The following is a 27982-nucleotide window of genomic DNA, read 5'->3' as shown; positions in this document are numbered from 1 at the left end:
CTGATTGATTGCATGAATAATAGCCGATGTGGCTGTATGTGATTGGGTCAGAGACAATAAGTTTCCGCATACTTGAAGGCAACTTCCTCTGGGAAGGATTGCGTTCCAGCCAGAACGCTATTGTCTATGGATTAATCAAGTATGCTGGGGAAGCCTCTTCAGCAATACGGTCCAGACTTCTGCCACATTTTGCATACTAATTAAAAGGACCATCTAACACTCATGCATTAATATATATGACGTCACGAACACAACTCCCCCTTTATAACCACCCATACATATATATAGATTTATTTATAAATCTTGACATTGCTATGGTTTGCTGAATGTTACATAGTTATCTTACTAGACATCTTTAAAACGTGCTCAACTATTCTCTGCCTTTAAGATGTTTCAAGTACTGTCAGGTAAGCCTATTTCTTATGTTTATAAGCAACATTTGCAGTATGTATGGCATTTTCCAAATTGAATACTTTCGTAAATATCCAAATCTTAAGTTTTAAAAAAATTATCCAAAGCTTAAGTTTCTCAAAAGCAAACCAACGGAAAAGATACTTATAGTTTGCCTGCAATATTTTTTAAAATCCAAAATTCACTCATAATCTTCTCTTTTTAAACAATAAATTGATGCAATTACAACTCTTAATTTACTAAATTTGTTACTAACTCGACCCTTTAACTTGTTTATTTTTATTACATTTAGTCTCTATGTAAATTATAACAATCAACTTTGTTACTCATTTTCTTCCAAGAAATTTGTAGACTTCAGTTTCTCTTTAAATACCAATCGGCAAGAGAATCTGTCTAGGTCTCAACAACCTTTCGCTCCCACCTTAGGAATTTCACTCAGGGATCTTCCCCATTTCTAAAAAATAACTTTTGGGTTGTCAATAAAATCGGAGAACGTATAAGCAATGCAATTCTGAAATCTTAACGATTTATAATCGAAAGTTATTGTCCTATCGTCTTCATTTTGAGTCATTCACTTATTCCGGAGCTTTTAACTGCCATGATATCTATAATATATAGAATGTGTAGTGTTGTACCATAACGCATAATAAGTTTTAATTCTCTATTCTATTACTTTCTTTTACTAAGTAACGAATTTACCAGGTTCTAAAATGTATCTTCTCCTCAGGATGATCCATTTCTAAGGCCTTTAGTGAACTTAACAGATGTGAAAGCATCTCGAAGCTTTTCAGATGATTCATTTACAAAAGAAAAAAAAGAAAAAGAAAAGAAAGGCATTCGCCCTTCTTTTAAAATTTCTTCAAAGTTGACATTAATCCACTTTCCTAATGCATTGTTTTAAAAACTTTTACTGATATCTTTTTGATGTTTAAGTAAAGAAACACAAAAATTTGCGCAAGAAATTTAAAGATACTGAATTTCCCGGAATATAGTTTGGAATTGGAGCAGAACTTACAGCTGAGAGGATTCTTATCCGCTGAAAATTGAATTTTAGATAGATAGGCATCCTGTTTCAGGAATACTCACTACGATTTCTATTTTATAATTTTCGTAGCTGATATTTCAATACTCCAAAAAGATACTGTGTGATAATCAATCTAATAAAACCTTTATGGATCCATTAACACAAAGCGATAATAAATACAATCGCAGGTACTTAAAGATTTCTCCAAATATCGCTATTTGATTTCTCAATTTTCTGAACGTGAAGCCGTACTTACTCGCATGTTTGAAGAAATTAAGTACTTTTTTTTTGTTTTTGCAACACGGTGATAGAAATTGATAAAGAACTTTTGTTTAAATAAAAATAAATAACAATTTAATGAGATCGATATTTAATTAATGATCTTAACAAGTTTGGAATCCAGTGTGCTTCTTCTCTAGTAATAAAACTTTATTGCACACAGGTTTCTTGTTAATGCAGACGATACTAACATCGGCAATGGCCAGACCAAGGGTGGTAAGTTATCATTAAATAATAATGGAAACGCAACTATGCTAGAATCTAATTTAGACAATTGCTTTAACAGATCGATAGGGATTTACCAATTGGGAGGTTCACCTTACCCGACAATGCCACTTCAATTAGAGAGAACATAGACACAACATTTAGATGCACCGACCGTTCTTATGGATACTACGCAGACACTGAAAATGATTGTCAACTTTTCCACGTTTGTCTGCCGGTTGTACTGCCAAAACAACGCGTGGAAATGTTTATGTGGAGTTTCATCTGCCCGCAGGAGACTATGTTTAATCAGGTATAATGTCTAAATATTAAGAATTTTATCCAAAGTTGAAAGGAGGGAACGGATTAGTATAATGGGTAGTGTAACTCCTCCCAAGAGGAGATCTCGGGTTCGAGTCTGATAGCCTGTAGTGTAACTCCTCCCAAGAGGAGATCTCGGGTTCGAGTCTGATAGCCTATCTCTCTTCATGAAATAAAACTCATAAAGGATATCTAAACGTTTTCTACCAAAAATGTTAGAACATTGATCATTATATATAAATTCATTATCAATATAGGAACGATTCACATGTGCAAGACCAGAAGATTCAATACCCTGTCACGAATCATTTAGATTTTACAATTTGAATGATAAATTTGGCCAGCCAGAAATGGAAGATCGTCCTGCACAAGACAGTAACGCCACAGACAACACCAATGATGAAGAGAACAGTCTGGAAAGTGCTACTGTAGCAGCCAGCAGGTGACATTTATGAAATTCAAGTCTCTGTGTACAGTTATTATAGTCTATTATAAATATAATTTCTTTTGTTTAGTGTAGTTGTAAATGTTTCTTATCCATTTATAAACAAAACGAAACACTTTTTAATTAATAAGGATGTTTCAATGGTTAAACATGACTGGACGTAGACATTTCATTTCGAATTTCATGTCATTTTACAATGACAAAAAGCAAGAAAAGAATAACGAAATGTGATTGATTACCAGTTGACTTTTCGTATTAGTTAAGATTCGGTTTTTACCAAAGCTCATATTGAAATTTGTAGAGGTGTCTATTTTTATTGTTGATAGCATTCCCCCCTATAAAATACTTCAATGTAATTATGGTAATTGATTATTAATTTGAAAAGAATAGGTTTTGGTACCCGTTATTTGTGAGGAAATTGACGTTCAACAAAACTAAAGAGAATTTAAAGATTTTTTTTCTTCCTTCAAATTTCTTTATTTCCAACTGGAAGTTTTGATATAATCGGAGTAATTTCAATGGTTAAATCATATTCATTTTTTTAACCAAATTTGGACTAAGATTTTGAGAGTCCAATAATGATAAAGCTCTTGATGAAGTTACGCTAATTTTTTGAGTAATTTATGTTATCTATTTATTCTTCCTAATTTTCGTTTTCAACTTGTAAATAAAAGCATGATCCAGAAGCATGAAGAGCCAATAAACATAATATTAACTTAGGCAGATACAGATCTGCAATATGATATACAATATCATCATAAAGATGATCTATTAGAAGTGGTTGCTTAATTGATCTACAGAAGATCCAAACATCTATCAGTTGTTTCTCATCTTGCTGTTCATTGCATCCAATTCGTTCCTTTCTAATTTATTTTTCTCCTTACTCTTAGATAAGATGCGTCTTCTGGCTCAATGGATGCAATTTACATAATTAAATTTTATACTCAAGAAATGCAAGAGAAGAATAACGAAATACCATCTGGATTGTAGGAATTCGATTCCTGTGTACCATTAGTTGATCAAACAGAGGAGCAGTTCCAACGGGAGCTTCAAATAACTCGGCAAAGATGGGTCATCTACCTAGAGGTTAACTGGCACACAAAAACGAAATGGTTCCAATTAAGCACTAGGAAAAAGACTAAGAATCGAGAATGCTCAAACCTGAATAAAAATTTTGGGAAACCAATCGTTAAAATCTTTTTTGAAAACAAACACTGAGTAAGAAAGACACTTAATTTTTTTTTGCTCAATTAAGTTATGCCATTAATCGTCAAATTTAATTTAACTTATTACTAAAAAAAAAGAAAAGAAAAATTGTGTACCAAAGTAAAAAGAAGTTAGGGAATCACCTTTGTCTGGACATGGAATCCCCATACTAGACTGAAAAGACAAGAAACTAACCAGCGCTACAAACTTCTCGCCAGACTGCTTGACAAACGATCGAAACTTAACCTAGACAACAAAAGACTCTTATATCTAATGTTACTGCGACCCATTTGGTCATACGGCATCGAAGTATGGGGATCGACTAAGCGTTCCAACTCACTACGTCTCCAGACATTACAGTCAAAAATACTTCGAAAACTTCTTAATGCTCCGTTCTATGTATCTAATCTCACCATCCACAATGATCTCAAAATCCCTTTCATTACAGATCTTGCTAACACTCGTTTCTTCAAATTTCATTCCTCTACAGCAGCTCTTCCTAACCCTGCCGTAGAACATCTATCTTCCTCCACATTACCAGGTAATCCTCTAAGGAGATTGAAGAGAAGATGGCCTCGTGATCTTCTCTCATCGTGAGAGCAGTGTAGCTGAGCACGTTACTGGAGTGACACCACTGGGTGCCTTCTCCAATCATGATTTCCTGTTATTTCTTTTCTCTTTCACCATATTTGCATGTTGCAACAACTGTTGCAGTGGTAAGTTACAATAAAAGATTAAAAAAAAAATTCATTTTAATTATGAGTATTTACGGTACAAAAAGTTATCAAATTTAAATAGACATTAAGAATGGCAACATTTAATTAAATAAACCTTTAAACAAAATATTTCAAAACATCAATCAGTGTGCGCTATTTATAATTTTTTTTATTAATGAATAAAACAAACTATTTCTCGTGAGAAACAATTACTTTATGGCCAACTCAATAACTAATCTAGCCTTTACCTGTGGAAATATCTGGTAATTAAAAAGGAATAAAAATGGCGCAATGCGGCCACGGAAATTAAAAAAAACTTTGATTTCTTTTACTAAACAATCAGGAACAAGAGAATTTTGCTAATAAACTTGTCACACATTTAATTTATTTCCCAATTGATTTTCTTTTTATTAAAAATTATTTATTTTTAAGACAATGGGCATTTAATAGATTGTGAACAGTTGCAAACTTTATTTGTATGTTATTAATGAAGTATTTTCATTTATAAGCGGTATTTTATATTTAAGGAAAGTAGTCTAAGTGATTTTACTGGAGTTGGCCTGCTCAGATCCCTCCATAAATTTAAATCAATAAAGAATACAGTTTACGATAGTTGCCAAAAAAAAAAAAAATGCAGCGTGATTTTGTTGTTTGAACAACTCTCTGAAAGTTTGCAGCTTTATTTATATTAATGGTTTATCTGTGTATACTGGAATCTGCACGATATAAAATCATTGGCACGGAATAATAAAGGAAAAAACCTTTTCTATAGGTAATTGTGATGAATCGAACCCAAACAACCATCCGAGCAGGAAGTTATTTTCTTTCTCACTGTTAGGTCCATTCAGCTTCTATTGGAGCCAAGAGATTCAGAAGGATGTCTTGTTTTGTTTAGTAGCATTTGTAATTAATCTGCAAAGGGTTATTTCTTCAAAGCCCTACTATTTAAGCCCTATCAGTTTCAACTCTGTCTAAAACTGAATTTTTCTTTTACTTTAAAAGTTTATCTATAGTGTGACTATCTGATATGCTGAATAGAACAGCAAGAGCAACTTTCAGTAACATTGATGTCACTGGAACCTATGAATAATCTGTCAAATATTTGCTGTTCAATTTTTACAGATAATCAGTACATTTTTAGTTCTCGTAAACGGGCGGTTTTTGCACGTGGTCTGTATATGAATGTGCTTGTGCAAGCAATCTGGAAGTGTGACTTCAGTTTCTAGTAAAAACTGATGGTTTTGTAGGGTATTTAAAAGAAAAAACAAACAAACATGTATACTTACAGTATATCTGAGAAATTTACACAGGATTTCTCTGCAATGTTTCCTTCTTTGAAAATTTTAATGAACACTATTTTTTTTTAGATAACAACTGACAAAAATATAAATAAAAAAATGGTCGTCAATTATGTAAGAAGTTTTGGTAACCTTTTGTTTGGCCAGAGAACGCTGGCACTATTTGGCCAATGGAAGTACTCCCATTATAAGAATGTTTTGTCACGTAAGGCCACTTCGCTCTTGTTTTGCATTTACTGTAATTTATTGTTTTTCCACTACACCCAGGACTCGCTTGCAACAATTAAAAATTATTTTATCCTAATTTTCTTTATTTCGAAGTCATTTATGTTGATACATTAGAGAATAGAGTGTTTAATAAAAATCCTCATTTAATACGAACAGGCAAAACTATGGACAAGATTAGAACAAGAATTTGGTCTGCACTCTCATACTCATTCGTACTGCAGTCTTCTCAAATACACTAAAGTAAAAGTAAAGTAAAGTTAAGCGGGGCTTAACGTCCAACTACCAATTAGGTGTCGTGGACGGAGGCGACTAGCAAACATACTTTACTGTAAATTTCTTTTATTAACCATGAAATAAAATCCAAGGCTTAAGACCCAGATTCGAACCCAGTACCACAATACAAATTAGCTTTACTGGTCTCGCCTCTAACCGCTTGGCTACCGTGGCGCCTTTCAAATACACTATTTGAATTGAAAAGATAGTTGACCAAGCCCAAAACTTGGTTTATTCGTACAAAAACATTACATTTCTGTGCTAAAAACTAGAAATTAAAAGACAAGTAAAAGTTTAATTTTTATAAAAGAGCCTTCGAAGATAATTGTGCATCAGTTCAACAACAGCTTCAACTTTGGGTATATATTATATTTGTAAGCAATTTATCTCAAAACAGCAAAAACTATGTATTCGTTTGGGCACCTTTATTTCATGATTTACTAAAAATTCGGTCAAAATATCTATGCAAAATGAATCTTTTCAGTGGCAGTTATTCTGTTTAACGCTATTTTATATTTATGGAAGACCATCATTTTTGTAAAATAGTTTTTCAGTTAGATTGATCTAAGGGCAATGATCAATACAGGGAGCATATTCACTAAACCAAAGATACGAGTATTCACGAACTACCACAATTACCATTAGAATCACAATGTTTGTGTTTATCAAATAAGTTGAACTATTTGTTTATTTAAACTAAGACTGCAGTAAACATTCCAGAATTACCTGAAATTTTGTTACTTAGGTTTTCAATTCTATTTGGAATTGAAATAATCACAGTGAGAGAAAGTAATGCGAGCAAATCTTCTCATCCAAGATTGTTTTTTGGAAACTTCGTACTTCTGTTTAATTGGTTCTCTGATTTAAAATACCTACATTTTCGATTTTGATGACTGATTTATAGAATGATTTATATAATTATAAGGTTTGGACCAACAATCTTTTCAAGAAGATATTGATTATTTTCTACGGTTCAGTTTATTGAAATACTTTTTCATATGGCTCAACAGAAAACAATCTTTTATTAACCGTAGTAAACAAAAATGTGAAATTTTGATAAGATAAAATTGTAAAAAAAGGTGAAATTTTGATAAGATAAAATTGTAAACTAAAATGCATTTATTTGGCAATCAATTCCATAGAATCGTAATCAGAAATTAAAAACATCAACCGCTTATTAGTAATCCGTCGGTTATTTGTACGTCACCCTCTTTGAATTTAAAAGACCCGTGTTTTATTATTTTTTAGTATTCAAAATTGACTACAAACAGATCTGTGAATCTTAAATCAAGGTCTGTGAATTACAATAACAGCAGATTTTTTCTAGAATACTTAAATATTGAGAACTATGGACCACTTCAATTTATGTTCAATGGGTTCTTAAAAAGTATTAGAGATTTAAATGAAACTATATCAATTTTAAATAAAACTTTAAAAACAGACTTTGCTATTTATTTGCTGAAGCTTTTAGATGAGAAGAATAGCCTTTTAATTTTGTTTCTAGCTTTATCTTGGTAAGAAATGTAGCCTCAAATCCAAGCCAAAAGAAGTATTTCCTTAGAACAGATATAATTATTTATTGATTATTTTAAACAAATAATTTTTTCCTAAATATAACTATATATAAACATGTAAGATCAACATATATGGATAAACGTAAAGGAAGGGAAACTGACAGTTGGTTGGAATCACCAGGGCGTAACTAGAGCCTTTATAATTGAGTTCCGGTGGAGGCGGCCTAGAACGGAAGTTAGTTCACCCAATTTAACAATAATGTTAATTGTCCGATACTTTGTTAAAAATACACTACAAATAATTGGGTAAAATACAATAAAAAGTGTGAAACAGATTTTCATTGGCTGGCTGAATTGGTTTTATCTAAGTCACAATAATCTAATCGTAGTTATTGTAACATTATTATTTCAAAAGAAATAACTCTTGGTTCTAGGATAGTTTTTTAAGAAAAACTTCCTTCTTTACCAAGCCTTACATTGCCAATGGAAAATAACAAGAAAAATTATGCTTGATTTTATTTTTATTGTAAATTATAATACAAAGAAAATATAATAATTAAATTTAATTACAGCCAAATGTAAATACGACCATTCCATCTTAAAAATGTCAATGCCGTTCTAGCTCATCATTTGTTCAACAAAATCTAATGTAACAATGTCTTGTTACTATATGATTACCGGAGCTAACCTACATTCTCTAGTTACATAATAATTCTTTGTTTTCTTTGAGTTCAAAGAGCAATAATTTCAAAGTAGGATTGAATATATTTAAGCAATACTTAAGTTCGTCAATAGCATAAGTTTTTACATTTAAAAAAAAATCTTAAACGATACAGGATATAAAGTGAGTATAAAATTAAATTAACAACAAATATTTACAATAAAAAGTAAGTATTAAAATGGTAACATACAAGCAAAATTCCAAAAACTCATTGCTTGTTTTATAAATATTAGACTTTTTCAGATTCCTTGGTATTACTTTCGAAAATTAGATTTAACAATAAATAATCTTAGATTTCCATATTTTAAAGTTTGGAAAGCCCGTTTAGCAATAAAATGCTTCAAGCTCGTAGTGTTTGAATTTCATTGAAAAAAGTCTGCCTGAGGAAGTCTTATTGAAATTTCTTCAATAATTACAAATAATTACGCAGATTCTATATAGACATTGCAGATTCACTTTAAGGAGTTATAATCAAACCTAATAGTAAAGTAATAGACTTTTTTCCAGCTTAACGTCCAACACCGATTAGGTGTTGTGGACGGCGTTCGATTACGTGAGTCAAAATTAATATTGAAAATGACATGCCGTACTATTTCCTGATCAAATAAGCAATAATAAAATTAAAAAATCCATAAAAAATTATCAAAGAAAAAATGCATTTGGTAAACATGCAACTTGTTTTGGAATGAATGAAATAATCGCTCTTCCCAAATGAATCACACCTTAAGCTTCACTATCAGTTCTCATTTCTGCTTCAATTTCTTCCGGAGTTCTTAGATCAATTGCAAACTTAGGAGGATCCCAAACACGATCTCTCCGAGGAGCTCCCAAGCCAGCGGCTCTCACGCGCTTTGAGTACTCTTGAAACGCAGCGGCTAAACAGTAAGTCAAACGTCTGGCCGATTGTCGTGATTCACACACAAATCCATGACATTCAAATGGATTTCTAGGATCGCCTGCGTCCCTGACCACGATCATTGAAAATACCCTTGTATACAGTAAGTCTTGAACGCCATAAGATATAACTTCTATAGGAAATGGACGACGTATTAAAGTTGACGTAGGGCTGTACAATGTACAGCCTTCTGACGTGACAGTTAGTGACATCAGAGGTAACGGTGTGGCACCTGGTGTTTTTGCCGCCGACACCAATGAATCAACAGGTGCTCTGGTGTGTTTGATGCCCCATAAGCCCTTAGCCTCACGACTGCCTAAATATTTTACTGTGAACGTCTGAGGTAGCTCTTCTTTTGGTACTTCTCGCGACATTACTCCCACTGTCTCTGCAAAATACATTTATAATTTTCATCACATTAAAAAATTTGTAAATATACATTTAATTTTATCAAAAAGGACGCCATGATTTACTTTGACTAGTTTGTTCTGAGAAACGAAACTGTTCAATACACATTTTTGAGAAAGACGCTTAAAGCAATAATGACTATTCAAATTTAATTTGAAGGTTTGAGCATAAATGCTTGGTTTGTGAATTCACATCAAGTGAATTTGATCATTTCAGATTTCAGTGAACACTGAATAGAGAATTGGGATGTGAAGAAGCAAACAATTTAATGTGCATTGGTAAAAAGTTCATGAGCAAATTTTATTAAAACCAAGTAATGTATAGAACGTCCTTTAAAAATAACAAAAACCAAAAAAAAACGTAAATTGCTTTTTGCACAATTAACTCTGAAGAGTCATGGTTACTTTACTATTAATTCATCATGTGAAATCGTGTTGCTTATGCCATTCGATCCAAACACACAATTTTATACCATTAAAATGAAATAAAATCTGTTGAATTCTCCGGATGTTTGGCGTCTCAAGGTTGGCCGATAAATTCAAATTCAATACGCATTAGTTAGTGAACTCCTTCCTCATCAAAATGCGAAGCGCCACAAGTCTGTAATAATTTACCTTATTAAACCAAGAAAATAGTACGAAAAGTAATCTTGCTCAGTTAACACCCTTTATTTAGTTAAGATCAGCTGAGAATTTAGTTGGCCAATCATCATCGCAAGATTTACCAATTCCCTGTTTATAATAAATTATTCACAATTGCATTTGTCTCAACGTTGCTAAAGAATTTCACAATAAACGCACGATAAATAGTGAACAGCAAAAACAAAAAAAATAAAATAAAATAAACAAAACAAAAGATGGTCTACAGACAATGAATAACGTCTACATCGTTGGAAAGTGTATCCTGTCTATGTATAAAACTGTTATCAACTGATCGCATCTTCATCGCCGGACTTTGTAATCGCTTTTAATCTTGAAAGATGAGAAGATCTTATTCTCCCCACGAACTCTATTAGTACACATTGCCAATTGCTTCGTATTGTGGTTTTATTCATGCTTACGTTTTTGTTCTAAACTTCAAAATTTGAGCATAAACCGGAAGAAACAAAATATCATCTTGATAGGAAATTCCTTTTCTAAAAATTATCTATAACTTGGTTTATCCAACAAGTTTATTTAAAATAAGTAAGCAATTATTAATTTCTTGAAGAAAACCTTATAATCTTAAAGTTAACTTCGTTTCGATTCTATTTTATTTAGGATGGCGCTCATCACAAAGAAAAGGATACAAGAGAACAAAAGGAACCTCTTTGTATTAAATTTACAGTATTAACTGTGGTTTTGCGACCGTTCGACTACAGATAGTTTTCGTTCAGTTAGTACAATCTTACACCAGCTTCTCTTTTTGTTCCAATTATTCGCTGAACATTTGCTTTCCAAAGATCAATCGTCAATAAATACTAGGTCTCTCTGGATGTTTTTTTTTTTGAAAATTATACTTAATTATATTAAATACTAAAATCTGGTAAATTACCTCCCGAAAAATCTCAACAATTTTTTAAAATATACATGACGCTGAACCAAAGAATTTGGTGCTTACTCCTGTCTAATAATAAATTGATTAGAATTTATTATATTTGTGTAATGTATACACTTAAAGCTGAGAACGCAAGTAACAGTTACACTTCTGTTTAACGTTTTTCAGCTTAAAACTTTAATTCTCTGTTACGGCAGAAAGTTTTAATGTTCAATCTAAAGCAAAAAGCACATCCTGTTTGGATAATCTCTATGAATTACATTCTAGATACTTGCAGCATGCAGTAACATTAAGAAATCAATTGTACAACTTACCGAATCCCGAATTCAGATAGTGCAAGCCATAAATGAAAATGAAAAAGTTGTATCCTTACATGCAAACGTTACACTTGAATGTAGATTGTAGACTAACCTGTGTACAGTGTTCGTTACTTCCGTTTAGTTCGGCCGGAAATCCTTCCTGGTCACCATTGTCTGCTGCTAACTCATCCCTCCCCTTTTACAGCGGCTTATAAACAGCTTTGATGCGGCCAGAGTAGGGACACGGGTTAATTCATGTTCTCATTTTAACCTTAAAAAAACGGAAACATTAAATTCTTCAAAAAAAAACTACAGCATTTCATTTAATATCCAAGAATATCTTTCTCCTTGTTTGTAATAGTGGCTGAAAAGTGCCCTCCTTATCGAGGTAGCTGTAAATTGTTATCAGGTAGTTCGTTGATAAGACCAATAAATTTTTATCTTGTAGTTTTTATGAAATTATTAATGAATTTACCTAGTTTCGTGGGCAAAGGTAGTTAGTTGTCTTGGAAACGCATTTAATACCTCCAGATCTTCTTTTGTCAAAAGCCTTGGAGGTCCAGGGTAATCCCCAGCTAAGTGTGATTGCGTTCCTCTCAATAAATTACCCCACTTGCTCGCACTGTTACAAAATGAAAATCAATATAATTAATTTATATTTCTCATTTATTTATTTATATTCATATAACTTCTATTAGCCAATCATTGAATTCAAAGCGAGACGACCTTCTTTTAGAAGAGAAGTTAGTCTCCACATTATGATGTGACCGACAGTAATAAACACAAAAGTTATCTTCCCTCCAGATCTTTGAACGGCAACTTGGTGGAGAGAGTCGTTTATTTTAACTATTATCCACAGCATGTTGGTAGTTGAATTCCTTTCAGCGGATGCTGTTTTGAGGCCTACTTTTTTGCAATTAATCACAGATTTCTGCATCAATTTTAAAATAACCACTATTCATGATATACCTTTCAAAAGGTGATTGTATGGAGATGTTTTTCATGAGGAGTGTACGTTTTAAACTTATATAATATTTTCGAGAAAAATGAAGTCAAATTTTTTGGAAAAAATTAGAAATTTGCTTTTTCTTATGTTTGGGCCACAAAGTAAAATACTTAATATAATTATTTTGGAATATAAATTAGCTTATTTAAAAGGAAATTTAACCTTCTTTCTAATGAGCTTATTGAAATTGCTGTAGCTTTAGTAGTTTGAGAAATATAGGCAACTGTTTGCTAAAAAGTAGTGATACCTTGAACATAAAATACATAAAAACATAAAATTAAAATTATTTATAAAACGGAACAGAATCGAGCCATAGTTTATACGGAATTTTTTGTTGCAAATGATGCCCAGAATCACCTCCCGAAGTTTCGACCATTCCTCCGTAAACACCCTGTATTAGGCCCCAGTAATTGAGATAACTGCGTAAGAACTACATGTAGTTTTGCTGGGTAGTCGCAAGAGAGTTCAGGATCCCTGAAGAAATGTCTAATTCGATTAGCTGAAAGAGGAGCGACTTGTAGTAACTGAGTCTATAACTTCTCCACCCCACCCAAACAAAGATAGCGAGTGAGAGAGAAAGCGCTATTTACTGCGAGAATAAGGTTAGATTAGGTGAAATTGAATAAGTAAATCAACTAAAAAAAAAAATTACATTATAAATTAAAAATATTACATGCTACCTGTGCAATCGGTCACAGGAAACAGCTAACGGGCGGCAACAAAGGAAATGTTCCAGTAGTGGTAATACAATAATGTCAGCCTAATATCCACCAGAAACAGTGCAAGGACACGGAAAAAAAAATGTAACTTTGATTATATATGCTGCTGTTCGTGAGTTTTAAAAAATTCAATTGTTTTAACACAGTTCACATAAACATTACAACACATTTACTTCTTGAACTAATCAAAACATCTTGATGTGCTTATCTTTAGTTTTTTATCAATAGAAATGAAATTAAAGAGTAAAGCAGATGGAGTGAGAGCCGTGTGTGAGTGTTGAAGAATAATATTAGCAAAGAGTTCCGCAAAACGCAATATTTATTTAGAAAAATCTTTAAAATAACTCTAAAACCTTTCATTTTAAAAGCAAAAGACTCTAGTAATCCTCATCAATACAAACTTGTACCTTACCACATCCCGCCTTGTCTGAGGGTGTCCAGAAAATATATATACTCGTATATATTACGTTGTAAAAGAGGAGGATGCATCTATATTTCGCTAGACCAGCGGTTCCCAATCTTTTTTCATTAGTGTACCCCTTTACCTGATTGTTTCCTTAGTGTGTGCCCCTAACATATATATATATATATATATATGTATATACACATATATATATTATATATATAATTTATATATGTTAATATATAAATAAATAAATAAGTAATAATCGTATTCTTGATTTTACGTATTGTAACGTTAAATTAACCAAAACAATCTGAACATAATGTGTCTTGTAAAGAACATATACATATGATATGTTCCTATTAAAAAAAATCATTTATGAATAGGTAAACACTTCAAACCAATAACTATTTGCAGGGGTCGTAAATTGAAACAGCAAAGCGTTAATAAAGGAGAAGTAAATTATATGCGCGCCATGTGTAATATTAGTCAAAACTAAAGCAGCATTTTTTCGAATTTTTACATTTTCAAGAAATCATTTAATAATTTTTGATATACAAATATATTTATTTAAAAAAAAAAATACTGCAGTATCGAATGAGTACTTAATTCTTGTCAATTTATAAGTTATTCAGTTTTATTATAATAATTTTGTAATTAAGTTGTAGGAATCATTTATTATATAATTTTTTTCTCATTAATAATATATCTGTATAATTTTTATATCTTCCGCCCTAATAACTTTTTTTTTTGCGTACCTTTAAACAATCTTTCGCGTACCCCAGGTTGGGAACCGCTGCGCTAGACAATACAAGTCCACCAAATGCTCCGTTTGACTACCACTCATATTCGTGAAACCCCTTCACCAAACCCACCCCAATAAGCATCGTACCGTTTTCTCTCTCAAATGAAACTAACTAAAATAATTTCAGAACTGCAACAAGTTCAACTTAGATTATGTGTTCCAAGTTAATTGCAGCTACCGTCCTCTGCACACTTTTTTGGGGGGCAAAAAGGAGGCAAGAACTTTAAATTAATTTATTATCAAGTACACAAGCTAGGATCTAGCGCATTACTATAACGCAACTACCCTAAAATACAAATTTGAATTTCAATCGAGATAAATATCTGTCGTGATTTAACATTAAATTATTACAGTTTTACTATAGCAATTAATTTAATAAAAAATAAAACAAATTATGAAATAGTCAAGTTAGAAGTTACTATGGAGATAGTGTACGGGTTTGACGATAATTTCCCATCTGAAAAATATGGTGACGTAATGTCAGTAGCGATATTAAAATCTCACGGTCTGCTCCATATTTGTGTTTGCTCGTGGACAACAACACTTTTAGTGCACTCTTTGTACACAACACCGAACTACATCCCCCTAATTTATTACAAAATTTCGTTTTTTTTTGTTTTCTCTTATTTCTTGAAAAGAAAGTTTTGTAACTTGCAAAATGATAGAAATTTTGTTTTCATTGGTAATGTAATCTAGAGACTCAGGTTATGACAAATGAATTAGCGAATGTTCTGTAAATATTAATTTGTTAAATAAATATTAAATTTAATTTACACCTTCAAGAGTCAATGGTCACTGAACATCTTTACTTCGTAGTTTTAGCCAAAATCTATCATCCGAAGCAGTTTGTCTACACTAATGATATTCTGATTCTTTCGTTCTTCATGCTTATTTTCTCTTCTTTGTGGGTGCGTCATTATCCTTTACTTCCCAAAACACCTTTATCAATCATTCCTTGTGATCCCATCTACTCTTTAGCCAATGTTCACTCATTGAACTTACCTCTTCCAGGATTATCTTCCTAACTTTCTTTATTGAATCTTTTGGGTACCCTGCGTCATTCTTTTTAACTTGGTCTAAAAAAAAATAGGAAGTAATGAGAAAAAGTTTTTGCAACTTTAGAGAAACTATTGTACTTCTTAAAATCATATTTGAGAAAAAGACCAGTCTAAGTGGCTGTAGTTTTCCTGAAGATAATTAGCAACGAATACCATTCACCTTTACTTAATTAAGTGCACTTAAAAAATCAGCGCAAGTATATTGTTCAAGGACAAGGTTCATGGCCAGACAAACATTTTCCAAGATTTTAATTATTTCCTAAGCTAGAAATAGGAAAAAAAGGAAGGAATACAAGGACAAGCCTGGTTAAAACATATTTCCATTGTTTTTAGAGATCTCCTGGAATATTTGGAATCGAGAAATTGGTGCTGAAAGAAATGTATACTCAAGAGATACATTTCTTTAACAAACACTAGAAGTTTTTTTTTTTTCAAATTTACATTTGTATTTGACAAAGACATACGCGGGTCCCAGCCTCCACCGACGTAAGCTTATTCTCAAGTTTAAGGTTCTTCTTCAAAAGAAAAACTTTAAATACTACTTGCTGACCGTAATCGTGGACGGACTTCTGCCAGAGGATTTATTCTTCGACGATTTCCTTGAATTGCTTTTTTCTACACATAAAAGCAGAAGTAATCATTAATTAAAAGTGTTCCGGCTCTTAAATGAAAGGAGCTTCAGCTCCATTATTCTTTCTGAAAAAAGTCATAATTTAAATTTAAGAATAATAATAATCACAAATTTATGAGTTTAGTTACGTCAATAATATTAATTCTTTAATAAATTATTATGTAATGATTATTCATACATTTCTGCGAAAAATATTGGCTATCGGTAATCCAAGGCGTTAGTCAGGAAATGTACGCATATGTTATTTATTTGGGAAGATTCCTAATCAAAAATGAACCCAGTGTCATACATTATGCCGTGGTTTGAGACAGAAAAGATGAAAGTACTTCAACGCGGACGCTCTGTTCTCTTTGTGTTTCCTCGAAAGAAATAAATAGCAGCGGAACAGAACATAGCTAGTAAGCAGCTTTTGTACTGAGTGAACGCTATGAAGTGAAAAGAGGGACAGTCCTAAAAAGAAATAGGAACATAATTCCTCAGTAAAATTATTAGCTAGACATCACAGGGTATCTTAATCACACTGGTTGTCTTAATGGGCTGAGAACACTGTTGCTGCATAAAGAATAATACGTTGGTGCATCTTTTGAAAGGACATTTCAGGAATTTGTTATTGGCTAAAAAAGAAATTGAGGAATTACTGAGTAAAAAGTTTGCAATAGCAATTTTAAACTTAGAAACTGCGAATCACACCATCAGGTTCTTATGAAAGATGGAACGGTAAGTAATTTATTGTAAATATGTCTAAAGTTATAAAGAGATAAATGCAAACAAATATATATTGCTACATTTAGGGTGTTGAACATTAACGTAGAGGGATGAATGTAGTGTGTATAGGGTTGTGACGAAGGGGGGATCTGCGCTGGAGAGGAAGAGGTGGCACGCAAGATAATCAGGGGAAGGTATATAAGCAACAATATACTTCAGAAAAGTGGCCAATTCATTGTTCTATCCTCCAGTTCAACTGTGTTCACGTAAAACTGTGTTGAGGATTATTATCATCTTATCAACTAGCCTCGGACACTTCGGCTGTTCATCAATCGCAGGTTCAAGCAGCTACCAATATAAGCATTAACTTGATCAATGTAAGTTGTTATATTTTCATTCTTTTATTTGATTAGACCAATCTTTTAAAATTTCTTTAGAAAAAATAAGTAGTACGTATTATAATACTGAGATATATCTCGCCCTCTTAAGCCCGTATTTATTTGATTTGCATAAAGTTCCAAATATTTACATTTTTACTCACGTAATCTTTGCAATCGTAATAAGAAATGACCATGGTAAGAGAAGTTAATGTTTCGGTCCAATCAGCATATTCAGATTCTATAATAACGATTCTAATTTGCATGTATTTTTTTTTTCTAGTTTTGATCATCTCTTTTTTTATTTAAACTATTATCCGTCACAATGGGCTAAAATTAGACGAGATACTATCGGCAGCTGTAATCACAAATAATCTTAAACAGTTCATTGTTTCTCGTTAACTTCAAGAACACTGTTTGTTTATAGTTTTAGAACGGAAGTAACCAATCAATATGGAAGCGGTGCGATTTACATTTTTTCTTACCTTCTATTTAATAAATCTTCTTTCATTTTCTTTAATAGCGAAGATTATTAAAGGACAATAGGTGACCTTAATCTAAGGTAGATAGCAAACCGGCTGAATAAAGGTTCTTCTTGATCATTGTTTTCTTATATATGAAATTATTTTAGTGACGTATTTGAAACAAAATCATATTCAGATTTATCATAGTAAATATTGGTTTTTCCTTTTTTTGCTATCGCAAAGTTTTTCCACTTAAATCGGACCGATTTTTCATATTTATTTCTTAATAATCCATTCTGCTGGGCAATAAATCGCCTACGAATAAATAAGACGATTAAAGAGGCGTGAATGAAACCATTATCCAGTGAACTCTCTTCAATAACATTGTGTACTGACCTAAGTCACAAAGGATATTGATGGAAAGAATCACAGATAAGGATTTATTGATTGGGCTGCTGACTAACTGGAGAGTTTTGAAAGTATTGGTGACAGATATTGGCTTTGACGAATGGTAAAAATTCAAATCATTTGGTGGAAGCTGTTCTGATGCAGCCGAAAGTTCTGTTTCATTGGTATGGGTATTCAACCGGAATTTCACGCTTTTAAAATCTGCTAAATCCGAACGCTTTTACAAATTGTTCTGTTTGTGGACTTGCCTCTCTCTCATCCCGACTTCTAAAGGGTTTGCTAATAAGGTTAGTGAGTTGAATTTTGATATTTGTGGCCACTACAGAGCCTAAAATTACTAAACTGATCGATCAGGTTTCGATGAACATTTTGAGGGTATTCATTTTATAAATGTAATGGATTTAAAGCATCCAGTGTTGTTGGAAGGTGTTTGAGGTTGTTGAGTTCAAATAAGCTTCAATACTCATAAATAATTGCTATTTCTTATTTCAATGATTCGATATCCTAATTTGTATTTAGAAGTTTTAACAGACTGAACGCAGGCTCAACACTAAATTGTAGGGTTCATAGAATGCCCATGTAAGTAAATCTTTCCTCATTTTGGATCATTCATCACTTGAGTGAACTTTTTTTTTGCATAGAATATGAATTGCCACTCATTCATAGAAGACTATAATTACAGCAAACTTACGCCACAAAAAGTTGCTATTTTTCTAATTAGGATGAGAAGGAAAAAAGTACTTGCAGAGCACAAATTAGTAATATAAAATGAAGAGAATAAAGTTAATGAGTGAGAATAGAAGAACTAAAGTAATGAGCCTGAAGACATGAATGGGCCACTTGGCTCGGGGCTGCGGACTAAACCATTGTGCCGGCAATTAGGCAACATTTCGTCATCTCTCATGTCCAACTCGATGGAGGTGCGCCTGTTGGTTGGTCATGTTGGGCAAATCTCTGGGAATATTCTTACCATGCACAACACACAACTTGATTTAATTATTTGCAAACCTTTTCTTTTTTATTTGGTTAGCAAATAAGAAAATTATTTTTAGGTACACAGATTTGTCAGGTATATTTCTGACAATCAAATGGATCACTGACTATTCATTTTCATTCTTTTCTTTCTTTTGCTACTTACTAGTAAGGGGAAGATTGATTGCAATTATAAAAAATACTGAAAGAGTTTACTGTCCAGTTTTATGCAAAAATAAATCCACTGGATGAAGAACCAGCAATTTTATTTGAAGTTTCTTTCTGGGAAAATTTCCTTTTCGCAGATCCACGGAGTACTGCTAAGTTATAGTTTTCTGTAGAGCACCCGTACAAAATAATATGTTCCTCTGCTTTTACAATAACAAGTAATAATCACATCATTTATACCAACTAGGATAAAGATCTAAATTAGTTTTGTGTATTTGTGTGGAATCGTTTCTAATGTTTGAAAGCCCACAAGTTGAAAAAAGGGGAAGAAAAAATATAGGACACAGCTCAACAGATTAATGTAATTCCGAGTGTAAATACTTTATTTGTGAGATTACACATTTAATTTTGTAATGAAATTTTTAATTAGAATTGTAGTGACTGCAGTAACTGGAAGACATGTTCTGGCGTGTCCGTATCAGATTTACCTTTCTCTCAATTCAGTTTAAAAAAAAAAAAAAAATCCAAAATGTGGCTTAAAAGAACATTACCTCTCATTTTGAGGAAGTTTAGCGACTGCACTGTTTTTTTTTTTTTAATATCTCCGTAGTAACATTCTTCCGTAGATGAAAACCTCGAGATAAAATTCTTTCATAATATTTCCTCTTTTTGGAAATAACATGGAAAAGTATAAAAATAGCAGAATGTTAAAATTTGCACATTCCCTTCAATCTAACATTCTATCTTAGACACTTCATATTAAAGCACATTTAGAGGAGAAACTATTGAGGTAATTATGAACAAGTATATCGGATTTACAAAAGATAAGATTCCATAATTCATTTTTTGATAATAAGCTAATCCAAAGAGGTTAAAAGGTCATATTATCACAGAATCCAAGAAACAAACGTATAGTTTCATCACAAGATGATTTGGCACGAGCGTGACAAAAGAACAAAAATCTTATTCACAGAGCTTACAAGTAAAGGCAACAGATATAAAGGATGTCTTCTAAACTTCTTACACCCCCTCTGCTGTATAGCTGTACTTTGCATGACATCTAGATTTTGCAATGACCATCACACCTACTTTGTCAGTATTACTTACGACAGGATGAACTTTTAATAGCTGGAGTTTAATTTAGATAGTGTTATCTAACGTATACTCGTATAACGCTCTTCCAGAAGAAAGTTCCTGACTCAAGGTTCCACATTCTTTCCCTTCTGGATGTTTGTTCTGTTTCTGCAGTTGTAGATGATGGATATTCTTACCATTGTGAGAGAAATAACGTTTTCCTTCAATAAACTTAGATAATTTGTTGTTCTGGCTAGATTTATTCTAATGTTTTGAATATTTTGATATTTACATATTTTATATAAATAAAGTTGTATTATAAGTATATTCCATAGATCGTGAATGTAGTTAGTACCGCTTATACTCGTAGCAGTAACAGCTCATCAAACACCAAGTTTAACTTTAAGTTAACTTATTCCACGTTTTCTTGTATCCAGCGAGTAATGTTGTTAACATCGAGATGCAGATTATTATCATTGGGAATAAGATGATAGTTATGCAGGCAATGTTGATGACAAATCCTAGGTAGATGTACCACTGATTTGTTGTATAAATCTGTTTTTTGGTAAATAACGAATTTTAGTTTTATTACAAGTTTTATAAACCACTTTTATACCTGCTTCCTGTAAGGAAGTAAGTGTATTTGCTCTCACCTCATTTACTTGAGGAAACTAAACGTTACAAGAGAATTTATCCTAAATTATATTGTAATACCAAAGTAACAGAAAGGCGTATGAGTGTTAAACCAGACATCAGATTTGTGGGTTATTCTGTATATCATTGGCAACATTATGATGGTCCATGTACGCAAAAAAATATTTTTTCGTTCTTAAGTTATTGTTCCCATGAAAATTTACGTGTCGGAAGTTTTATATTATATTTAAAAATTTATTATTATATTTTCTACTAAGTTTTGCTCAAACAATTAGTGAAAATATAAATAAACGTGTTATTAATAGTCTGCTCTAGTGAATAATGCTACCGCCTTTAGGGTTCCCGTATCCCCTAGAAGTTTCTTAAGATACAGAAAGGTTGTGGGGGGTTTAAGGCGAAAAATTATCCTCTAGATGTGTCGGCCCTTTCGGAGAAGAACAATTCTTTTCAATGTTCAAAGCCAGTTGAGGTAAACGTCTTAATCTTCATCATTTCTTTAGCTTCAGAATTTCTTGCTATTTTTGCAATTATTACTATCATTATAGCGTTTGTTTTTTTTTTTTAAATATGCAGCAACAAATAACAATTAAAAATAGCTTTTTAACTTTAGTTGCGCTATGTAATTCTCGTAACAAAGAGTAAGATAAGTTATTCATACAAATACAAAACGTACAAAACACATTACAGCAGGCACTCCACAAACAATTCAATGTGAAGTTTCTTCATTTCCTTCTAGGCTTGACATTAGTACGTAACTGTGATAATAGATGGACAATCTGCTTTTTTTTATTTAAGTCTTTTTCTGCTAATGCTGGAAATAACATCCGTCGGTTAGTTAACTCTCTGTGGAAGTTTTGTTTGTTAAAAAGAACCATGAGTTATCAGTGAATTATTGCTATTTTGTTTATTTCATACATTTGTAGTAACATCATACAATTAATTTCAAATATAAAGTATAAATTACATTGCGATTGAGAAAAGTGTTTTCTATTATCATTTTATCTATTTCTGTTTAAGAAAAAAGATAGTCTTTTCATTTGTAACCCATATTTTAGCTTACTACTTTATACTTTATAATGATTATTATTTTAATTGGGGTGCCTACGCCAACAATATTGTAAGATATTCCTAAACACTAACGATAGAGTACCGATTCCTCAACTTTCAATTCTTGCACTCTGGGCTAGGTAGTCAGACAGGTGGACTTGCCTGACTAGGGCTACACAGGTACCAAAACTCTTTATTGCTCTCTGTAACTTAAGCAGAGAAGAAACTTTACTTCTCTTTGCCTCATTACTTATCCTATAAACTTTTCACTTTGGAAGCAGGCATACGTGCTTCTCAAATACTTCTCTATTTTTTCATCCTCTATTTTTTAATCTCTCGGCCTCAATGTAGTTCCTTAATGGCGACTGCTGGTTTGTAAAAAAACAGGACAATGTCCAGGTGTCCATAGTTGCCAGTTTATCCGGTTACAAATTGCCTTCTATCCTGGCACATCCAGGTACCAAAAAAAGAAAATTTCTTCATAGTTTCAAAAATATTAAGATCTTAATCAGCGGAACTGAATACAATAGAATTTCACTTCTTTTAAGTGCCCTGCGCTTGTACGGTTCAATTGTTCAGAAGAAGAAACCTCGAAGGAATGTTGTTGCAATCTTCAAGTCACTTATAATTGATGCTGAAATATATTTTATTTAGTTTAATTTGTTATAATAGTTTTAGATTATTGTTAAAAGAAATATAATCACTAATACTTGTCATTTCTTTACAGAATGACATCGACAAGATGGACAATTCTTACGTTTGGCATATTTGCCATTCTGTACTTCAAATGGACGGTAAGCACTGCATAGATGTAAACCGTTTTCTGTGACCTTCTTCCTAGAAACATTTCCTGAACTTTATCCTTGGAAATTTTGAGGAACAGTAAATAAAATTTTGTAGACCAATTTCTTTTTTTTTACAACCGACGCTTCGGAAAATTTATTGCCTTATTCAGGGTATTATAAATTTGTAGAGGTATATGTTTAGCTACATCATCATAACTGTTATCACAACAAATTTGTCTGCAAAATTTTATTGACTACTCCTCAAAATTCCCAAAGATAATCTATCAACATCAGTCGAAAACCAAACTACTAATCATTTTAGCTAATCTTCTAGAATTTCCTAGATAGGTGGCATCTTTTCTAAGGCAGTGTCCCCTCGTTAACCTTTCTTCTCAGTAACGCAACTCGACGGCTCTAATTCTGCAATTGTGCTTTCCAAGCACGACTTTAAATAGTGTGAAAATTAGTGTACTAATTTCTTTTTACCTCTACCCGTCACTGTTGTACTTATTACATGGAAATCGCCATGAATCCAGCAGCATCAGTAAGACGGTGTTCAATTCCATTAAATTACATTTTTGCATTTGTCTACATCTTTAACTAATCGTGTCCCCCAAACAATGCAGTCTCACTTCTGTTGCAACCTACTGCCTTCACTTTCCTCTTCACAACAACCCCTCATCCTACTGCATTTCCACCCTTCACATTAAACACTTTAAAGTCGTAATCGTTTATTGCAAAATTTAACAACCTTAAGTCGTCATTGTTTTCATCAAATTTTACTCCAAACAAGATAATTTTAACAAAGATCTATCTATTAGATAAAACCCTAACCAAACATAAAAATGACCCATATATTTTTAATGAGAAAAAACAAATTTTAATCGAACTTTTTTTAGAAGTATAAATTATATAAACTGAAAGAAACACGACAACAATCACTGAATCAACCCTGAACAGATCACACGAAAATAATCAACGTGTAAATGATTAATAATATATAATATATAATAATTAATATTACGAAACACGATAGTTGAGTAACCATAATCAGGGAAAGTTAACAATACTTGGTTCTCACAAATTATTGCAACTTCAAAACCTGATCACATATGCATATATTGTAAAAGTGTTGTACTCGTAAGTGCAGAGTGAGTCTATGAATGGTCACTGATTTAAAATTTGGTAATTTAACATTTGTTTTATTTCTTTTTCAAATTTACCCTTATTATTTAACTCTTTAAGCATGCATCATCTAATGATTATTTCAAATGAAACAATTAATAAATAACTGGAATAAAACAGGGACATGAATATCTTTTTCTGCTTAATTAAATGAAATTATATCGCAACTATTTTGAGTGAAAACATCGCTAAAAACATAAAACTTACTATGTAAAGTGGCACTTCAGCCACTACAAGTAAATTTCAGATTTATAACTTGTCTTTCATGTTCAATATCTATTATTTATTATTACACAGGTGATAAGCCGTTCATTAAACTAAATAGCATTCAGAGGGAGGCTTAACCCTTCTTCCCTCCTCAAAATTGCAGAATTGTTTTCGTAGGAAAACGTGGTAAATAAAGGTTATAGAGCTACTTGTGGGCAATGAACTTGCTAAACTTAGAGAAAGTTGAAAAATCTATACAGCAAGCTAGCTGTATCAGCTGGCTGAATTTTTCCAAAATCTGACCACACTAATGTAGCTTTCGATCTATTTCTACTGGAAAATGTCTATAGGAAGAGTGCGACTAAACTGATACGATAGTTCAATTTGTCTTCTTTCCCAAGAAATTGACTTCACAACTGCAATAAATAAAATGGGGCTTCAAGTAAACGAGCTACGAAAAGTAACGAGTAACATTGTCTTTTACCAGCGCCGACGTACGAGTGTTAGAGAAGAGTCCTCTGCTGGATTTATAGGCCGATATGTGACAATGCTCAGAAGCGTTTACTTATCTACGAGGAGCAGCAATAAATTTATGAAGAGGCGCACTTGGTGACCAGAGTGAAGCAAGCAAGATTGAAATGGACTAGCCACTTAATAAGATTGGAGGAGTTAGAGTGTGCCTCCAGGATAGAGAGGGGTGTCAAAAGAGAAAGATGGAGGTGTTTTAAGGACCGTTGAGCCATAGAAGAAGAAGAAGAACACCTTCAGATTTTTGAAAGTGTAAAGTTGCATCCCTGTTAGATGAAAAACGTATCTCCCTTTATTTAAATCATGTTAGGTTCAGAATCCACATTTACTTACTTCAAATACGGAAACAGTATGAAATTACATCCTTGAAAGATAAATTAACTTCTTTCTTAATTCAGTTAAAAAAAAGAAGTTGAATATAAGGCAATTATATATGTTGTTCATCATAATAAATGTGTGAAGATACAATTATAACAATGGTAAGTATTAACAATAGAAGAGTAGGCAGGCTAAATTGTCGGAGCTCACTACTGGAAAAAGTAAAACTTCCTCTCACAACCAGTTGTCCTTTCAATCTGATTTTCCATACACCAGCGATAAGGAAAATATTATGACAATTTAATTACAGGAAAAGTATCTTTAACCTCTACTGGTTATGATCGTAGATCGGTCGGAATCAAGAATTTTAATTGATCTGTTACACAGTTTAATTAATTCTCTAAAACTTAGGATGCTTTCAATAATTTCTAGAATGATAGGAACCTAATTTATAATTATTTAACTAACATAAATGTAAAAAGCTTAATTTTAAAAATGTCTGTGCTATAATTTATAAAGGAAAATTATTATTTAAAATAAATTATATTTAAATAGACACGTTACAAATTGTACTTAAAATATTAGTCATGTGAAAGAAACAAGGATGTTCTTTACATTCATTAACAGCATTCACTCTTCACAAAATTAAATAATAATATTATTAGAGATTTATTTGCTCTAAATATGGCATTCATAAGTTTATCATTTTTATCTAAAAATGACTTTATTTCTTCAAGTTCTGCCCTTCTAATGACTTCCTTATTCATTAATTTACATTTATCTATTTTACACAACAATACAACTTCATTTAACATTTAACTTTAAAGTCCCCACTAAGGCGAAATAAAATTCAAAGTTAATATTTTTGTAACTTGCTTTAGGTAAGTCAAGATGCTGTTGATTATCCCACCTATAATACAGTGCCAAAAGGTTTATCTTTCACCTGTGCATCACGACCTCCAGGATATTATGCAGATCCACAAGCTCAGTGTCAGGTATTTTAATTAATATTACCTCATACTAGAATATGAATGAAAAAAGAAGCGGAATGAAATATTTGGTATTTTTTAATTTCATCATACTTTAAATTTTCTTAGCAATCAATTAAAACTAAGAAGAATAAGGTATGTATCTAGAACAATTTAACATCCAGTACATCTCTTTCAAAACGAAATACACCCAAATGAAATATTGAAGATGGCTAATGAGATATATTGAGATAAATAGTAAATATATTGCTAATTACAACAGAGAGTTGAAAGAAAAAAAAATCATATTTTTTTTGCGTTCTAGTATTATATATAGAATTTTATAGCAATCTATGAATTTGTTGAATTCTTAAAACGAAAACAGTAATTGGATATTTTCACTTCAAGTTTAAAAAAAAAAAAAAAAATTAAACCCAAGTTTGCTGGAAATGGTGGCGCTTTTTCTTTTTTTTATAATTCTGTAATTTGTTTAATTTGTAATGTTTGTAAAGGTTTGGCACTGGTGCCTACCAACTGGAGCAATGTATTCCTTTCTCTGTCCAAATGGTACGGTCTTCAATCAACAATTTCGAGTATGCGACTGGTGGTTCAATGTGGATTGTCCAGCATCTCCAGACTACTATAAAGTGAATGATGATCTGTACAAAGATCAAAAAGGAAACTATATTTAACATCAGATGATTAAAGGGTCCTGAGTCACACTGCAATTAAAGGTGTTCGTCCAGTTAAATCATGACCTTATTTCTTCTTATTTATTTATTAGACAACAGAAAATACAATAAGCATAATATTTTGTAAGTATTTATGTGTAAAACATGTAAATATATACGGATTGTCATCTGGGATGAAACAGGATTGTTTCGTTTAGCTGATAATTTAATATGTTAATGGAGGATAATCTAGATTATCTTCTACTATAGAGGTGAAACACCAAAGATATTTATTTTTTAAACGCAGTGTTTTTAACTAATGCAGAGTTTGAGAAAGGTTTTTTTTTATACTTTTTCAGTCTGTGAACAAATGAATTTGGATGTTAGCTTAGAATTAAATTGAGAGCTATAATACCCTCGAAAAATCAAAGAAATGCTTTATTATCTCGCTATAGACCCTTCCACTTGTTCAACAATAGACAATTATTTTTTTAATATACAACAAAAGGAGCCATGTAAAACTGCTTAATAATATTAAAAAAAAAACTTTGTTTTCATAAAACTGTAGAGTTGGTAAAGCGCGAAATTGCGCATAATTTTTTATTTAATGTAAGTTATAATTAAGATTATTGTTATTTATAGTTTCCATTATTTATTATTATTTTTATTATGAAAACATAAGAGTATTGTGAATATTTGTGCACTGTAACTGTCTACAGTGGAAATCTTTTTCTTTTTTTTTTACTACATTTTATTTATTATTTTACCAGCTGCCTTCGACTTGCCAGAGTTTGCAATCATAATGTAATTTATATTTTATACTTATAAAAAAAGTGTTTGTTTTTTTTGGCAAATTATTTTCATTTCAAAAATCCTTTTATCAATCTTGTTCCCATTAATATTAAAAATTAGTCTAGGAATTGGGACTAACATCGGAAAATCGCATGCAGAGAAAATTCTGTGCACTTCTGTCCGAATGCTATCATTCAGAAAAGTTAACAGCATCATGACACAGGAGCTGAAATTAGAAATGCCTTCTTTTGCCCTAAGA

General features: G+C 31.9%; 3 protein-coding genes across 5 annotated transcripts; 2 read left to right on the top strand and 1 right to left on the bottom strand.

The window, feature by feature from the left end:
- Nucleotides 1–251: 251 nt before the first annotated feature.
- LOC141452666 (uncharacterized) lies at nt 252–2758 on the top strand. Its single transcript, XM_074125044.1, has 4 exons — nt 252–407; nt 1878–1930; nt 2001–2231; nt 2497–2758. The coding sequence occupies exons 1-4, from the start codon at nt 389–391 to the stop codon at nt 2683–2685; spliced, it is 492 nt and encodes a 163-aa protein (XP_073981145.1). The 5' UTR covers nt 252–388; the 3' UTR covers nt 2686–2758.
- Nucleotides 2759–8422: 5664 nt separating this feature from the next.
- On the bottom strand, nt 8423–12162 carry LOC141452364 (low density lipoprotein receptor adapter protein 1-A). 3 transcript variants are annotated; one of them, XM_074124403.1, is made up of 3 exons: nt 11794–12162; nt 10416–10543; nt 8423–9923 (listed from the first exon to the last, which is right to left on the bottom strand). In XM_074124403.1, the coding sequence occupies exon 3, from the start codon at nt 9907–9909 to the stop codon at nt 9364–9366; it is 546 nt and encodes a 181-aa protein (XP_073980504.1). In that variant the 5' UTR covers nt 9910–9923; nt 10416–10543; nt 11794–12162; the 3' UTR covers nt 8423–9363. The 3 variants fall into 3 exon arrangements, with proteins under 3 accessions (XP_073980504.1, XP_073980502.1, XP_073980503.1); XM_074124401.1 differs by lacking the exon at nt 10416–10543 and having other exon boundaries at nt 11794–12161; XM_074124402.1 differs by lacking the exon at nt 10416–10543 and having other exon boundaries at nt 11891–12160.
- A 4834-nt stretch (nt 12163–16996) lies between these two features.
- Nucleotides 16997–27723, top strand: LOC141452549 (U-scoloptoxin(01)-Er1a). Its single transcript, XM_074124828.1, has 4 exons — nt 16997–17482; nt 22997–23063; nt 26174–26287; nt 26773–27723. The coding sequence occupies exons 2-4, from the start codon at nt 22998–23000 to the stop codon at nt 26950–26952; spliced, it is 360 nt and encodes a 119-aa protein (XP_073980929.1). The 5' UTR covers nt 16997–17482; nt 22997; the 3' UTR covers nt 26953–27723.
- The last annotated feature ends 259 nt before the right edge of the window (nt 27724–27982 follow it).

The sequence above is a fragment of the Rhodnius prolixus genome, unplaced genomic scaffold (genome assembly GCF_049639745.1).
Source record: "Rhodnius prolixus isolate KJV_2025 unplaced genomic scaffold, Rpr scaffold_3, whole genome shotgun sequence".
Lineage (NCBI taxonomy): Eukaryota > Metazoa > Arthropoda > Insecta > Hemiptera > Reduviidae > Rhodnius > Rhodnius prolixus.
This window is presented reverse-complemented; position numbering and strand designations above follow the sequence as displayed.

Bases quoted from the DNA above. Each gene is read 5' to 3' on its own strand.
- LOC141452666 (XM_074125044.1), top strand. The intron at 1,931-2,000 runs GTAAGTTATCAT...TTGCTTTAACAG, and splicing joins CAATGGCCAGACCAAGGGTG to ATCGATAGGGATTTACCAAT. The intron at 2,232-2,496 runs GTATAATGTCTA...TTATCAATATAG, and splicing joins AGGAGACTATGTTTAATCAG to GAACGATTCACATGTGCAAG.
- LOC141452364 (XM_074124403.1), bottom strand. From the start codon at position 9,909: ATGTCGCGAGAAGTACCAAAAGAAGAGCTACCTCAGACGTTCACAGTA.
- LOC141452549 (XM_074124828.1), top strand. From the start codon at position 22,998: ATGACATCGACAAGATGGACAATTCTTACGTTTGGCATATTTGCCATT. The intron at 23,064-26,173 runs GTAAGCACTGCA...AACTTGCTTTAG, and splicing joins TTCTGTACTTCAAATGGACG to GTAAGTCAAGATGCTGTTGA. The intron at 26,288-26,772 runs GTATTTTAATTA...ATGTTTGTAAAG, and splicing joins ATCCACAAGCTCAGTGTCAG to GTTTGGCACTGGTGCCTACC.